This window comes from Leopardus geoffroyi, chromosome D3 (assembly GCF_018350155.1).
Source record: "Leopardus geoffroyi isolate Oge1 chromosome D3, O.geoffroyi_Oge1_pat1.0, whole genome shotgun sequence".
Lineage (NCBI taxonomy): Eukaryota > Metazoa > Chordata > Mammalia > Carnivora > Felidae > Leopardus > Leopardus geoffroyi.
Genome location: NC_059339.1, coordinates 62,553,900 through 62,571,837, shown reverse-complemented (window position 1 = coordinate 62,571,837; position 17,938 = coordinate 62,553,900). Strand labels below are relative to the sequence as shown.

The following is a 17,938-nucleotide window of genomic DNA, read 5'->3' as shown; positions in this document are numbered from 1 at the left end:
CCTTAGTATATTAATTGTCTTTTTCTGTGTGTTTACACAGAAATTCACTTCCAAATGAACAATACAGATAACCAGAACATATAGCCATTGCTTTGTTCAGGTCTCCCTGACCACCAAGTAAACACACAATGGTCACAGCTATTTCCTTTGACTGAGGGTCTACATTGATGCTCATGATAAAGGTCAAAACTCTTCCAAGCCAAAGTTCTTCTACAAAAAGAAAAGTCCATCTAAAATACAGATGACAGTGTCATTTATATCATGACAATTATATATGAAGGACAAATTTAGATCAAGACTAAAAGACGTAGATTTGAATCATTTCTGAATCTTCTGGTCACAGCAGTAAGTAGATTCTACAAAGCACTCTAAGGTATTCCCTTGAAACCTATCATCTTCAAGTAGAAATGCAGACAAAACTGTCCAGGTACCCATTGTAAGATGACATCAGTGGGCTACCTGCTTCCTGGCAATTTCATTTTGTGAGGTAAATAACCTTTATTACCTTGAAAGGTCTTAACAGTCATAGAAAAACATGTCAAAGCATCCAAAGTTTACTTTCAATTTCGACATACTGGAATAGCTATAAAAATAAAAAAGTGGAACGATTTATAGATCCTGATGCCTAACACTTTACAGATTGGAGACTATAACTCCCCTCTGTGGCTTAAAAGGTTGACACTATTCATTTTAAAAGGATTGTCTGTACAACTATAGGCCCCTAAGGATTCAGCTATAGCAGGAATCCCATTTAAATCACTGGAAAGGCAACAAATGAAAAAGGAAATTCAAAATGTTCAGAAGAAAATAGCACAATCAATTAAAATTTTTATGTTATATAATAAGAGTACGCTTAGAGTGAGAGGCCTTGAAATGTTACATTTGATTAATATTTTTATACTATTTTGTCCATGTTCAAAGGAAGAGAATGATCATTTTAAACCAAGTACTGAAATTGTTTTCCATGTTTTCGCCCAACAATCACAAAAGCAGTGTCTACCAACGTCAGAAGCCCCCATCAATAGCTTTTTCCTCCCTGTGAGTATTTCTGAATATGTAATATGCAGACTGTAACTACAGGAAAAACAATTACTCCTCTGAGAAGGAACAGACACAGCACATGCTATTGCTTCAATGAATCAGAGATATAGCAGGAAAACACAAATCAAATCTAAGTTTGATGGAATGCTTATAAGACTGGGAGTTGGAGTTGCACTTTGTTTATCGTCTATGGAGAAAAAAAAGCACTCTTTCTGAATGGAAGCTACTGCCTTGTTGGATATTGTTCCTCTAACAGGGTTTCTATTGTTTAGCTGTTTTCAAAATGGTTTGAAAATTTTCCTACTTGAAATAAGAGATCAAAGTTTCTATCACAACTAACTTGAGATTCTACAATGAAATCTGGTCTCCAATTAAATCTGAATACAGAATTTTAAAACACCATTTAATCAGTATATGCACACATAGCTCTTACAATAGTGACTACTCTAGACTATAAATTCTGAGCCAGAGAAAACTCTTTATAGATAGTGCGAGAAAAAAATACCTATAAAGGTATTTTTAAGTAAATGACTTAAAAAATTAAAACTTAATTTAAAAATACCTAAGAAGCTTGTAAGTACTTACTCAAAACCTCAGCAACATGCTGAGTGCTACATTTTTTTTTTATTTCCTTTTAAATATTTACTTAGATGTTCATGAGGAAATTTTCCATAACACCAGTGAATAGACACACATTTAAGAAATTAGATTGGAATATGGAGAACATTAGGAAGCAAGAGATTACATTACAAAGAAATAGGTATTTGTTAACATGTGAATTTCCAAGTAAACTTTTCAAAATAAAAATGGTGATTAACAACTAGACAAAACATTCTGTGGGTGGTTTTTAAGGACATACTGAAAATTATTGTGAAAGAAATGTAGTTTTATGAATATTATATTACACTGCTAAAACAAAAGTAGGAACTATTTTTCTTTCCATTACTAAGATCAATAGGGAAAAAAAAAGTACAGGTTCCAAAGCACTGCGGGGGGGGGGGGGGAAGAGGAGGGAGGAGACAAATTTAGTTACAATTGTTGATAGCAGTTTTTCTTCATCATAAAGGGAACCATAAAGGTTAAAACTAAACTATTATTTACTGTTTATGTCCATAATGGACAGCTATGTTTGTATAAGAGTCCTCTGATTTAGTTGCCTATTTCTTGGCTACAAGGGCAGTGTCCAAAATAACATTATGTTTGGAGAATGAGGGAATGAAGTTAAGGCTTGATTTGATCTACAGCACAGTTTTCCAAACTCAGTCTAAAACAAGACAGTATTTTGTTTCATTTCTTCATGGAAAGCAAAATGCCTCATTATACTTCAAAAATAATGAGTTTTCAAAATGGGTATCTATTCATTTCTACTGTTTAAACAAACACAGTCAAGGAGTATTTTAGATCAGAGATAATTTCCATAGTTAAATACTATCCAGTATGTCAATAAGTTTAAACATTTCTGAATGTACAGAAGGCTTCAGGTAAGGCTGGCCCAGCTGGCTTGGACCTTCATTTGCTCTATAAAACTGGATAAGTCTCTCTTGTCTAGTGTTTAAACATTGTGCCTTCTTTCATTTAACCAATATATTACTCATTGGGGCTTAAGCTACTTGTCCTTTACACTTTAATATCCTGTGACAGATAAAGGGAGCCAAGCCTCATATTACTTGTGTCTCAGGAAGTCAGTCAAACTTTCTATGGCCTTAGTTTCTCTTCCTTCAACTCAAAAGGGAACCTTTCTCATGTAAAATACAGATACTTCTACTTGCCCTATTTAACTTCATGGGAACAAGTGAGAAAAGGTCACTGAAAGTATTCTATAAATGGCAAAGTGCTAAGTAAATGATCTAATTCTAACTGAGGTTCTACCCAGTTGAGTTACATCATGCCTCTCTCTGCCTCAGTTTCTTCATTTATGAGAGAGGTAACTTCAAATTCCAACTTCCTGTGTTTGCATGATTCCAATGTTTTGTTAAACAATGTGAAAACACACACTCCTGAAGGACTGTGATGTGTCATACTTTACTTAAATAGCATAAAAGGCAAACAGACATCAAACTGCAAAACCATTACCCAGTTTTATCTTAGATCGTGGCAAATCAGTAAAGGGAAGACAAACAGTGGTGCCAACAAGCATTTCCACGAGCACAGTTGTAAAGAAGCACAGCCAGAGAGATGTAAGTACTACACTTAAGGTATATTTTAAACTGCCTTTATGTTTATAGTATGGGGAAAAAAATAGTCCTCACCAGTAATAAGAAAATAAACAGAAAATTATTTCACATACCAGTATAAATAATTAGCCAGTGTTGAGTTTTTGCAGGCTCTTGATATCAAGAAGGTACAGAGATCTTGCTGAAAGAATTAAAAGAAATGTATATTTATTACCATCTGCTAATAACAAGAAGGAAAGAAGAGAGTCTATGTTTGTCTATTGTTTTGATCTACATATCTCGTCACAGATCAGATTTTCACATATCCATCTATCCCACCATCCCTTCATCCAATATTTATTCTCAGTCAGGCAGAATATGAGAGGCTAACGACGTCACAGTTCACAGAGTTACTTGTCCTACTAGAGTTTAACACTTCGTGGAGGACAGACATCAAAGAAAGTCAGAGGAATAATTCAGATCACAGGAGGTCAGAAAAGGCAGCAATGGGGATGTGATATTAGGCAAGACCAAAATGACACTACGTACAGGGGCCCTAAACTTGACTGTTAAAGAAATTTTAAAGAGGCCTGGTAGAGCTAAATATGGTGAACATGAAAGTAAAGGAGGCTGAAAAGGCAGGCAAAGTCCAATTGTGCAAGACCTTTAAGGTCATACTATTGAGTATGGATTTTGTCTGCAAAGCAATGGATACCGAACAAAAGGTCTTAGGCAGAAGAATGAGATGATCTGATTTCTATTTTATGAAAATGACTCCAGCTGCTCTGAGAAGTATAGGCCTGAGATCAGTTAGGATGCTTATTACAGTAGTCTGCAAGAGTGAACCTTGAGAATGAAGATGGAGAGGAAAAAACAGATTTTTAAAACATTTGGGAAGTATAATTAATAAGACTTGCTGACGGAAAGGAAGAAGGAAGGAAAAGAATGGACAGTAACTTCCAAATGTATAGGTTTAACAAACGGGCTGATCTGCTACTTCACAGATGGAAATTCCAACTGAGAAACAGGTTGGAGTGTGGGGAAAGAGTTGTATTTTGAAATACTAACTTTGAAATGCCTGTCGGATATATAAAGGAGATCAAGTAGGTTTCTGGATATATGAATCTAAAACTCAGATGAGAGAAATGTGCAAGACATATAAATTTGAGTTTATCAGTACTGCCTGGGGCAAGAGTATAAATTGAGACCTTGAGGAACATTAAAATGTCAGGCAGCAGAGAAAGTGCTGACAAAGGGAACTGAGAAGGCGCAGCCAGAGAAGTGAGGAGGAAAACATGGGCTGTACAGTATCATCTAAACCATGAGAAGTGTCCTTCAAGAAGGGAGCCATTTACTTTGCTGAATACTACAAAGAGGAACTGAGAAGTATATATAACCACAAAAATTAAAGTCATTTCCCACTTTAGCAAAGTAAGTTTTGATATAAAGATGGGAAGCCAAGGCCAGAATGACGTGGATTAAAGAATGGAAAGAAAGGAAGAAGAGTCAGTTTGTACAAACAACTCCTTTTAGAAGCTTGATCATAAAGGTGCTGTTTTCAAAGGATATGGTGTCAAGAGGTTTTTTTGTTTTGTTTTGTTTCATTTTTGAATTTTTCAGATAAGAGATACGGACATATTTGAATATTTCTACCAGGAAAAGAAGAGAATGTACCTTTGAAGGGAGTTATATTTCTTCTGTGTAAGAAAACAGAAGGAAAGGATGGAAAAGGATTCTGTAAATCCTGGTGATGGGAAATTGAGACCATTCTTACCTAGTGACTTCTATTTGTTTCCATTAAGTGTGAGGCAGGGCATGAAGAACAGAGTAGACAAAGTAGGAAGGAGTCACTGCAGAGCAGGGAGAGCAACCCAACCCACTGAGAGAAATGTCAGATGGCAGACAGCATTGAGTGCCCACCTGATGTCTATGATCATGAATTTAGAGTAATGCCAACATGCTAGGCTATGTGCTTTTCTTCAGCAATATTCAGGTATAAAGCAATTAGGTAAGTAGCCTTATCAAGAGCTGAGATTTCACTAGGGGAACTGAAGGTACTAATAAAAAAATGACTAAAATGCTGAGCCAAGGGATAAAAGCTATATTCAGAGGAAAGCAAATATTGAAGGGGGCTGATGAACAAAAAAAGGGGTAGAGATCAAGAGACTAGAAGTGTCTATGTGGTAGGGGTATTTCAGAAAGTAAGCTCTAGTAATAAAAGGTTGTTATCACAAAGCAGATATGCCAGATGCTGTCAGAAGTGGCAAGAATTTTATCTAATTTTAGAGCTAAAACCTCAGCACTAGATTTTAAATGGGCAACATTTAAATGTCCAGTAAGGAAATGCCTCAACCAGAAAGCCAGAATACTGAATCCATGTATGTAACAGGTAGAATCTAAGCCTAAAGTTTATCTCTGGCTTTCTGAGAAGGACATTATGGTCTTATATAGTTTTGTAAATATACTTGAATAGAGAACACATATTTCACTTGACAATGTGCTATTTTCATTAAAAATGATTTACAGAGCATAAACAGGAAAGAATTAAATATAAAAATATTTGTTAAACAAATGTACTTTTTGCTAGTACATATATATGTACTATCAATTTTTTTTTTTTTTTCAACGTTTATTTATTTTTGGGACAGAGAGAGACAGAGCATGAACGGGGGAGGGGCAGAGAGAGAGGGAGACACAGAATCGGAAACAGGCTCCAGGCGCTGAGCCATCAGCCCAGAGCCCGACGCGGGGCTCGAACTCGCGGACCGCGAGATCGTGACCTGGCTGAAGTCGGACGCTTAACCGACTGCGCCACCCAGGCGCCCCTGTACTATCAATTTTTAAACTCAATTTAGGTGAGCAATTTTTAAAATTTTAAAACAACTAGAAAAAAATGTGCTTTAGGGAAAAAAATGATCTCCTATTAAAGGTCAAAGATATAAAAAGAAACAGTAAATAAGAACACAGATAAATACCTCTAAATACTTATTACTACTGTTTACAACAATAATATTATCTAATTAGGGAATTAAATAAGATAGGACTGAGTCACTGGGTAAAAGTGACATACAAGTAAAGAGGTACACTGTTTTGGAGGAGGATAATACTTCTTATGCCAAATTTAAAAGATGGATGTTAAAATATCTAGCACAGTTAATTGATAAAGACAATATAACCTCCAAGTTAGGGGTAGAGACAAAGGATAGGAAGGGGATCCAGCCAAATAGAGGCAAGGAAAAAATATTTAAGGAGAGAAAAGTACCAACACATAAGATGAGGAAATAAATCCAAATAGAGCTCTAAACACAATAAAAATGGGGTAAAACCTCCAGTTAAAAGACAATAGTTTTAAACAGGATTGAAAAACGAACTCTAGCTATATGCTTTCCAGAGAAAAACTCAAATGAAAGGACTGAAAAGTGTACCAGTGAACACTGATCAAGACGAAGTTCCATTACTATCAAACAAAACAGACTTTAAGGCAAATAATATGATTAAATATAAAGGAGGTCACTAATAAACAGTGATAAAAGAATCAATTTACTCGAATGCACCTAATAAAACAGTTTCAAAATATTTAAAGCAAACATCAACAGGGGGCAAAAAGGAGAAATTGACATTTCTACCATGATACAGGGGTATTTTTACCCTAATTCTTAAGATATCAAACACAGAAAAACTTCAAGCTTGTTCTAGTGATAAATGTACAATAGTGTACCCAACAATTGGGGAATATATCTTCTTTTCAAGAATCCAGGGAATTTATGGAAAATGACCTTATTTGAGCGATTAGATTAACTGAGTTTCTATTTTGTTTCTAACATTTGGCCAGACATGCATAGTGGTTTCCTAAAACTCTAAGAACAGGGAAAGGAATGATGGGAAAAGGCAAGACACTCCTCAAGTGCCAAAGAGAAGACAAGAACGTTAGTATCTGCAGTGATAAGAGAGGGAATTTCAGCTCGGTCAGATAATAATACCTAGACATCTCTAAACACTTGATCATTTAGAATTACCTTAAAGGGGATGACTGCATGTACAGCACTATTACTCTGCTGGGAGCAATATAGGAAAGGGGAGGGAAAAAGTACTCAAAATAAGTCCCAGTGCTTTCTGGGAAAGCTTGAATTACATAAACCCTTTAAGAAACTATTCAGCTGAGAAAAGGCAGAATGGCTTAATCACTAAGTAATAACAGGTCAAACAGACATGTACAATGGTGTATCCAAAAATTGGGGAATATACCTTCTTTCACAAGAGAAGGAATCAGAAATATGTAAAAACTATTTTTATTTTTAGCCTAAAGTTCGAGTGACAGTGTGTACAACTGTATTCTGAATATAACATTCAGAATCCAATCACCTCACACACTCTTCAATGTAAACTATCCTAGTTTAAGCCACCAACAAGTCTTATGTGGATTATTTTAATAGCTTCTCAGTAAAAGTCATTTGGTAACATGGCCTACAAGGCCCTGCATGGCTAATCTCCCGCTGTTTCTTGGACTCATTCTTCTCCCATGCTCCCTTCTGCTCACGCTCTGGAGCTAGGCATCCTCTGCTCTTCCTCACACACTTAAGCTCTGGCCTCTATACTGGCTGTTCCCTCTGCCTCACATGCTCCTTTTCCCAGACCATCCACATGGTTGTTCCCTCACCTCTATCACCTTTACAAAAGATGTTACTTTTTCAGGGAGGCCTTCCCTGACCGCTTTTCAAAATCACAACTGTCTAACCCCACCCCAACACCCCCTAATCATCCCTCTCTGATTTATTTTTTCCTTAAAAAGTAGATATTATCTTTTCTACTATATATAAGCATCACTATCATCAGCCTAAACACCAGAATATAAGCTCCATGAAGACAAAGATTTTGACTCCTTTGTTCTCTCTTGCACCATCCCCCACACCTTGAATAGTTTCTGGTACATAATAAGAGCTTAAAAAATATGTGTGAGGGTGCCTAGGTGTCTGTCGATTAAGCATCTGACTTTTGGTTTCAGCTCAGGTAATGATCTCAGGGCTCATGAGTTTGAAACCCGCATCAGGATCCACATTGACAGTGCAGACCCTGCTTGGGATTCTTTCTCTCCCTGTCTCTCTCTCTCAAAATAAATAAACTTAAAGGACGCTTGGGTGGCTCAGTTGGTTAAGCATCCCACTTCTTTCGGCTCAGGTCATGATCTCATGGTTCATGAGTTTGAGCCCCACGTCAGGCTCTGTGCTGACAGCTCAAAGCCTGCAGCCTGCTTCAGATTCTGTGTGTGTCTCTCTCTCTGTCCCTCCCCTGCTCACACTCTCTCTCTCTCTCAAAAGTAAATAAAATTAAAAAAAATTTTAATATAAAAAAAGTAAATTAAATTAAAATTTTTAATTTACATTTAAAATCTAAAAGATTTTTAACATAAAAAATAAAAATTTTAAAAATAATAAACTTTTTTTAAAAAAGTGTGTGAAAGGATGAATTATTGAATCAATCTATCAGTACCTTAGCTTTGAAAAGGCAAAACAATTAAACTGGAGCTAAATGGTTCTTTACTTAAAGGGCTCCCCTAAGGATTCTATGATCCTATAATGTAAAATTCTTTTTTAAATATTTCCTATTATATCAAAAGGTAGGCAGATATCAAACTCTGGTTAACAGTAATAAAAACAGGAATAATGCACTCATTAACATTAACTCCTAAAATCTGACTAAAAGCAATATGCATATACATTAAAAAAAAATTAGCTGAACTTTCTAGTATCAAAGCATGTACTATTTGTTTTCAACATCAGAGATGTGAAAAGTTCTTCTCAAATTAGAAGTCTTGGGGAGAAATTCAACAACATACTACATCAGCTTCTGCAAATGTACTTCCAAAAGTACCTTTCAGAGTAGTGCTAGCCTATTTGGCCTATTTTACCTCAAAAATCAGTCTACTTATTTAGAAGAACTTCACTTAATTTTTCTCTATGAGTTAAAAACAGCTACTTAGTATAAAAGTCCCAGTATCAAAGTCATACATTTCTACAATGTAATCACAAATACCAACAATTACAGTAATATTCATAAATGTTAACAATAAATATTCTGAGTTTCCTTAATAAAATATTTATGCCCAGTTTATTTTCACATTTCTCATTAATCCATTTATATGCCCAAAGCACCAATAAAATGCCTTGAATTGACTATCTGGCACTTTTTGCTGAGAAGAAAGTCATAAACATACATCATAAAACAAGTTATTTAATAAGGTTGTAATATTTTGTTTATTAATCAAAATCAATGTTTTAAAGACCAACATAAAATGTTCATTTGAAATCTTATAAGATCTCTCCTGTAGGAAACTTGAAAAGCTTTGTACTCACCTCTAGATTTTCACCATCTGAACTGTCTTTTGTTTTGGATGCAGGAGGAGGGGAAGACACTGGAGGAAGAGGGCTGGTTATAATTTGGGAGCTGAAAAAGTAATAGGAGATATAACTGATAGGTAAAATACTCTGCCTGTAAGAGAAGATATACATTTTTTAGCATAGTTCACCTCAGCTCTGTCTGGTTAAAGCATCACTTCCTAAAGCATGTTGTGTGCAACACTAGAGTCACATTATAGCCTGGAAAAAGCCTATAGTCAACAAATATGGGCCACAGTCCTCTCGGAAGATTTTTGTGCAAGCTGGCATATTACAGGTTTTTGATAAGTACTGTAGTTTTTTAAAAAGCCCATTTTAATTTAAACCACCATTTCCCAAACATTTCTGCCCACAAGAGCAGCTCATCTCTTTTTTTTAATCTTTTTACAAAATATAGAAGTTAGTGAGCAGCAGACCATAATTGGGAAATACTCAATTACAGCTTACATTACATTGTAAAATCTTAACAGACTTCTAAGAAAATATTCTAGGTGGCAGAAGTAAGAAAGAAGGTAAATAAGCATGACTGGAGACCGAAGACCTCCAATGTACAGTGGAAGACAAAGTCAAGGGTCGGTTCTTTTAAAAACAAAAAATATAAAGCAGACGATAGAAGAAAAAAAATGATCTTTCCCGTTTTTCTGTTCTTCTTCAAATGAAACACAGAAGATAAAAACAGCAGTATCATAATCATAGTGAAAAATTCAAAAACACAAACTTAAGCCCATGGGATAATTGTAATCTTTGGACTAATTCAGGAAATCTGAATTCTAGACCTCATCTGTCATTAACAAATCTCATGACCTTCACAAAATAATTTTCATCAATGAGCCTCAGGTTTCTCACCCAAAGGTTCCTATTTGTCTCAAATTCTTTAAGATTTTATGGAAACCAAAATGGCAAAGTAGAAAGAACATGGGCTTTAGAGTCAACTCTACCATTTGTAGGATATAAGACTCTGGACAATTAACTTCTTGTTCCGTCCTTCATTTCTAAATTAGAGATATGAATATGTACTTCAGAGGATTATTAAAATGACTTAATTGTCATTGTTGTTAACAGCTTTGAATTCAAGTACTATGGCATTTTTTTTTATTATGACTACTAAAAAGGTGCAAAGCATAAAGGTGTAAAACATAAACTTTACAATAAAATATTTGAGTCCACTACCATGCCCCACCATTTGTTTTATTTTTGCATGAGCAGTTTCTAACTCTTACCAAGCACTATCTTAAGTGCTTTATGTGTATTAACTCATTTAATCTTCCAACAACCTGCAAAAATCAGTTACTATTATTATATTCCCATTTTTAAGATGAGAAACTGGGGCCAAGCAGAGATTATGCACCTTACACAAGTTTACACAGCTAGTAAGTGGCAGAGTCAAGATTTTCACTCAAGTATTCTGACTCCACAGCTTGCAAAACACTGCTCTGTAATACAGTAATGTGTGTTCTGTGAGTGCATATGTCACATTTATCGGTACAACTTTAAACTTAGTACCAACTAGGGCTTGGTACATCTAAGGAAAAAGGAAAGGAGAAGTTTGAAAAGAGGGGAGACTATTAGATTTGAGCATAAGTCCTCCCTGCATATCCATACCTATCTATTTCTGCAGAATTGATTCCAGAATTTGACACGCTCTCTGACACTGAACCCTGACTATCCTTCTTGGTAGGTTCTAATCCATTCTTTATGTCATCAAAATTTTCATATTTGAGAGCCTGGACCAGCTGTAATAGGTACATCAACAAATCCTGGAAAACAAACAAACAAAAATAGGCTAATATTAGAAAAACAAATGCAACTGATTATAGACATCATTTATTCTTAAATATCAAGCTAACAGTTTAGTTTCATCTACCACTTATCAGCTGTGCTACTTTTGGCAAGTTACTTGGTTATTTAACCTCTTGCTGCCTCACGGGGTCCTCATCTGTAAAATGAACAAAATCATCTATACCTTAGAGATAAGTTATGAGGATTAAATCAGTCAATAGAAGAAAGTCACAAAACAGTGCCTGGCACAGAGTAAATGGCCAATAAATGCATTTAAAGTGGTATCCAAAAAGCAAGGCAGAAAACAAAAACAAGGATTAAGATGGTTCGTGTAAAACTAAAAAATTTAGAAAGGATCCTTTTTTCAGCAATAGATCAGATAACGGCATTTTATGTCTAAGATTTCATAAGAAACTCCAAATTTTCAAGTTCTCAAAGAATTCCTGTTTCATAAACTTTTCTGGTTAGGATTTTTTTTTTTTAATCCTGAGTCCTTTCTTCTTTTTTTTCCTTGAGAGCTTAGGTTTTAGAGAATTTGGGTTGCTACCTAAATGGAAAAATCCTATAAAACAGACATTTTAATTTTAACACTCTTGGTTATGGGAAAAGCTTACTTTCCTGCCAACTAGCAATAATGGCTTAAAAAAACAAATGCCCAAGGTTAAATTTCCCATACTGATATTGACAATGAACACGATAATTAGGACTCAAAAGTGTCAACAAAATCGTTTTTACTTTTCTGAGTTTTCCTTTAATGTAAAAAGACTCTTCCAGTTTAATGTTTAGCATGGATATGAAGCCTATCTTACTCTCCATAAATGTAGTTCTTAGCCCTTCTCCATGACTATTAAGAAAACTCCCAAGGTGTCACTTTTAAAACCAATTGTAAACTGAAGAAATCCACACAACTCAAACACTTTTTTAAAGTTTCATTATCTTCGAGTTCTAGTTGCTACTTACCTAGTTAGCCCCTCAAAACTCATAATCAGATAATTGTTGAGACTTGATGAATACCACCTCAATCTCAGTCTCCTCTTTAGGCCTATAAGCCAAGTGAAATCCCCTGTCAGAACTTCAGTCAGGATCCACACTTTCCTTCCTTACTTGTAACAGCTATAGGATTTGTAGTTATTTGCTTATTTACTCTTCATCTTCTCCAGTTTACTGCAAACTCCATGAGGACAAAGTCCACTCCCAACAACCTATTTTCCTTTACTTTATACTCTACTGTATTTTTTTTCGTACCTTTTTTCTTACATTGACATAGTCAATATTTATCATTATCTAAATAGCGACAGGGGAAGAATACACAGGATTTCACGACTATGATTTTGCCACAAAAAAATTAAATAAAAGTTTAACTGGCCTATTCATTTATATTCAAATATATCAATGTCAGTGGCCAGAGAAATCAAATGACTGTATCAGAACACCTCTACAGTGTTTTGTTCTCTGAAAATCATTTTTTTTTAATGTTTATTTATTTTGAGACAGAGAGAGAGAGAGAGAGACAGAGAGACAGAGTTCGAGCAGGACAGGCAGGGGCAGAGCAAGAGGGAGAGAAAAAGAATCCCAAGCAGACTGTCAGCACAGAGCCCCATGCAGGGCTCGATCACACAAAGCATAAGATTACAGCCTATACGAAAATCGAGAGCTTAACGGACTGGGCCACCCAGGTGCCCCAAAACCATTTTTTAACTGGAGTAATAAACATCTGATTTTCTACTATTATTGTGAGACTTATGACATCTAATAGCAATAGGTATGCTTTTTCTAAGGGAAAAAAGGTGAATTTCATAACAAAAAATTGATTAATATATTTAATGACAAATATCCTTCTCAGGAGAATTAAGTAATTGTGTTTCACTGCTAAGCATGCTTCGAAAATGCTGCTGAGTATATCACCTGTTATGTTTTCCCAATTATAGAAGACTTTCCACATGAAATCAAAAGGGCTATATCATTATTAAATTCCCCACAAAGGAGGAATTCAGAAGAAAACGTTCCTCTTTTTGTCACTCATCATTATCTGATTTGTTGGTTTGGTATTCTATATTCAAACTATACTTTCCTTCATTTGTACAAAGTCTATTTGCTCATTATATAGTCACATCTTGAAAAACATAAAATTCCTCTAAGCATGAAGGACATAGCATTGGAGTAAAACAAAAGAAAAGATCAGGTTTCCATCTGAGGCAATTCAGTAAAATTTCCCAAGAGCTATGGAATATTATCTAGATAGTGATCACCATTTCTCTCAATAACAAGTTAATTCTAATGCTTCAGGGTACACAGGCAAAATTCCGTATCAAAAATCACTAAGTGACTTCCCATTTCTTATTGAATTAAGAGTAATTCTTCATATAGGCATTTACAGTTAGAAAGACACAGGTTCTGATCTTACATCCTGAACAGCTAGCTACATACATCCCACATTCCAGTTAAAGTGAAATACTTGCGTACTTTTCACTCTCCGTGCCTTTGCTCATTTTGGTCTCTCCACTTAAAATGTAAACTCATGTCCAACTGTGAACATTTACTCTTCCTTTAATGAGTATCTCAAATGCCACTTCCTCCTCAAACTCTAATGGGGAACCTCTCCTTTTGAACCACACAACAATAAGAAATATAGTTTTTAAAAAATTCCTAAAGGGACACCTGGGTGGCTCAGTTGTTAAGCATCCGACTTCAGTTCCGGTCATCATCTCATGGTTTATGAGTTCGAGCCCCACAATGGGCTCTGTGCTGACAGCTCAGAGCCTGGAGCCTGCTTTGGATTCCGTGTCTCCCTCTCTCTGCCCCTCCCTACTCACGTTCTCAGTTTCTCTCTCTCAAAAATAAACATTAAAGAAAAAAAAATTTATAAAAATAAAAATAAAAAATTCCTAAATAGGATATTAGCAAATTAAATTCAGAAAGGTATTCAAAGATTAAGATCTCTAAAAACCTAAAAAAAACTACCATATTTTGCAATTTAAAGTGTACACAATGTTTCTATCATTATCCTCTACCTAATAACAAAAATTCTAAAATGGTCTGGAAATAGTTCAGTACCTGCATGAATACAGCTATCTCCAGAGACAATCAAATACTAAGCTAGAAGTTTGTGAGGGAATTGAAATAAGACAATCAAAAATTAGGACTGATAATTTTTCTATTTAAATTCTGAACCCACACGAAGGTACTGTCTTGACTGTAGCCCAGAGGCCTTTAGCTAAACGCTATGACTCATATCAAACATTGAGAATTAACGATTTAAGTTAAATTTCCAATTAATTTCACAATAAATATTTCAACATTTCTACATTTCAAATAAATATGTAATAAATTTTACTTGTGATACAGTAAAGACAGTGAGGAAGAAGATAATATGCTGAATCACAATGCTTAGGATTGCTTTTTGACAGGAGAGTAAAAAACACTGTTCCAATAAAATTATACAACAGCTGAGATTTGCCTCCAAATAATCCGGTGAAGGGTAGGAAAAGGGGAAGAGAAAATAAGTGGTGTTACAGATGAAACAAGACTAGCTGTGAGCTGGCAACTGAAGATGGGTAAATTATATGTGAGCATTCACTAGACTATTTACTTTAGTGCTCATATTTTACTATAATTAAAGACATACATCGACCTTAGTGCTATGTTTTGCCACTACAAATTCAAAATGACTTTTTTTAAAAAAAGATCTTCAGTATTAGTTATTCTATGGAATCAACATCGCTATATACATCGAGGCTTGAGAAAAGTTATCCTGTATCCCATAAGCCCTGCAGGCTAGCATAAATTATTAGGGTATGTTTGGAAAAGGCATTCATTCACCATATAAAAATTAGTACGTTAAAAAACTTGCTGGATTACTCTATCTTATTAGGAGTAACTCCAATTCAAAATCCAGCAATGCTTTGTGTCCACAGAGTGTTCCTCCTTCCCTGGTGGTTTTATATGTATATAAATAGCCAGCATAAAGTTTGCAGGCTTGGCTTTCCAGAGGATTCAAAACCACCTTCAGAAAATCTACATATACACGTAATTGTCAGCAGCTGAAAGTTTAAAGGAGAAGTTTGAAGGAGAATAAGATGACCATGCATCTCTATGCTTTAAAGGCCCCAAGGGCTTCTCAAGGCTGCAATTAAATGTGGCTTGTTGTATACTGACTGATAGAGGGGATCTGAATTATTCCCTAGCTGGTGCCGCATTAAACCATTTTTCATTAGAATTCCTTTTTCCAGACAGAGCAATACAAGCTCTGCTGCCAGGTAAATGTCCTGGGAGAGATTGTCCTATCATGTAACAGATCAGGAAGTAAATTTTCATTTCACAGAAGAGTCCTTGGAGGAATATTTTAATTTTACTTCTGAAAACACACCTAGTATATCCTCTTCCCTTCTAAAAATCTCTCTTTCTCTCTCTCTGGTCTACCTATCTCTCTCTCTCTCCCTCTAACACACACACACACACACACACACACACACACACAACACTGGACTGAGTGGGGAGGAGTAAATGAGTCTATAATCAGGCTCTAGTTTAAAATGTACCCAAAGAAGAGTAATGAGTAACAATGTACCTCATCATCTGCCTGTCGCAACCGGGCAACAGCATAACGCCTCACAGTTGGATTGGTGTAATGGGAGGATAAAAGCTCCAAGGAGTCCTCTACATCCATTGGCTTCCATTTTCCTAGAAGTTCCAATGCCTGTTTAGCCTCCTGAGGTAAATCCCAATTAACACATTTCAAGAATTTTGTTAAAGCCTAAAATCAGAAAAGATTTTAACATTAGAAACAACAGCCTATTACCTGGGAAAAGGAAGGTCAAGAGTGAGTAGGCAGAGTTTCCGACTTGGTCCTGATGACAAAGTCACAGAATTGATGACAGACTCCATGTGTAACCACTAAACATAGTTACACATATGTTCCTAGAAAAATACTGCAGGACAGAAAGAAAAAAAAAAAAAAAAGCATGTTCCCTGTAACTTTACATTTTTCAGCTTAGTTTTTTCTTTGTTTTTTTAAGGTTTTATTTATTTTTAACAGAGAGAGACAGAGCGTGAGTAGGGGAGGGGCAGAGAGAGAGGGAGACACAGAATCCGAAGCAGGCTCCAGGCTCTGAGTTGTCAGCACACAGCCAGACGCGGGGCTCGAACCCACAAGCCCTGATGAGATCATGACCTGAGCCAAAGTCAGACACTTAACGGACTGAGCCACCCAGTCTGAACCCACATGAAGGTACTGGCTTGTACCTTGTACCTTGTACCAGGCGACCCTACATTTTTCAAGTTAAACCACTATACAGAGCACTACAAATTTTTAAGTTTTCTTTGACTTTTCCTCATTTTCCTTTTTTATTTTAAAATAGCGCAGGTCAAGGGGCGCCTGGGTGGCGCAGTCGGTTAAGCGTCCGACTTCAGCCAGGTCACGATCTCACGGTCCATGAGTTCGAGCCCCGCGTCGGGCTCTGGGCTGATGGCTCGGAGCCTGGAGCCTGTTTCCGATTCTGTGTCTCCCTCTCTCTCTGCACCTCCCCCATTCATGCTCTGTCTCTCTCTGTCCCAAAAATAAATAAACATTGAAAAATAAATAAATAAATAAAATAGCGCAGGCCTTGGGGTGCCTCCTTCAGTGAAGTATTCAAATTCGGCTCAGGTCATTATCTAACGGTTCCTGAGTTCAAGATCCGGATTAGGACTCTGCTGACAGCACGGAGCTTGGAGCCTGTTTCAGATTCTGTGTCTCCCTCTCTCTCTGCCCCTCCCCCTGCCCTCTCTCTCTGTGTCTCAAAAGTAAATAAACATTAAAAAAAATTTTTTTTTAATAACAAAATAGTGCAGGCCTCAAGACATGGAAATAAAGAGGCGTACATATTCTCATCAGATGTTTTACAAACAACCTTCATTTTACAACATCAACATGGGACATAAAATATTGCAGCCAATAAATAAAAAGAGTTCAAAGTCAAGCAAAGGTACAATCCCTACCACGAACCTCACTCTCAAACCTCCCCAGGATCACTGGGTTTCCTAGATATTCACACATGAGGGCTCAAACTAAATTAAATATGTACATCTCTTACACAGAGAAGTAACTATTTTAAAAGACAAACAAAAACTCCACACAAACAAGCATAGATAAAAACACAGAAGCAGCAACAAATATTCTATGATTCAGCTACCTGTTTGTAGTATCTTTCTGGAACCTCACTTCTTTAGACAAGCAGCCTAACTATCTAAAGTTTTTACAAGATTGTCCAGGTAAATAAATGACCTTCGAGCATATCCTTCATGGTTGCATACATAATAAGTGCTCTTTTAACAAGGTTGTATATTTGTTCTCCATAAAAAACTATCTCTATTGTCACATCTCCCTACTGGGAACAGTTTCCTGGCTGATCCCATTTTCTTCTTTCTCTTTATCTATGAATTCATCTCTTGAACAAAGATAACTTTAAAATTTTAAATTCCTGGGGCACCTGGGTGGCTCAGTCAGTTAAGCGTCCGACTTTGGCTCAGGTCATGAATTTGCAGTCTGTGAGTTCAAGCCCCGTGTCGGGCTCTGTGCTGACAGCTCGGAGCCTG

The 17,938-nt window shown here is 36.1% G+C and overlaps 1 protein-coding gene across 1 annotated transcript in view; it reads right to left on the bottom strand.

Moving 5' to 3' along the window:
* The window catches only part of PIK3C3 (phosphatidylinositol 3-kinase catalytic subunit type 3), a 148,095-nt gene that overhangs the window by 68,385 nt on the left and 61,772 nt on the right, over positions 1-17,938 (bottom strand). The window contains exons 10-13 of the mRNA XM_045459425.1: positions 15,933-16,118; positions 11,189-11,343; positions 9,545-9,635; positions 3,329-3,396 (exon numbers count right to left, since the gene is read on the bottom strand). Of these exons, the coding sequence (XP_045315381.1) occupies positions 3,329-3,396; positions 9,545-9,635; positions 11,189-11,343; positions 15,933-16,118 (500 nt within the window). The remainder of the gene's footprint in view (positions 1-3,328; positions 3,397-9,544; positions 9,636-11,188; positions 11,344-15,932; positions 16,119-17,938) is intronic.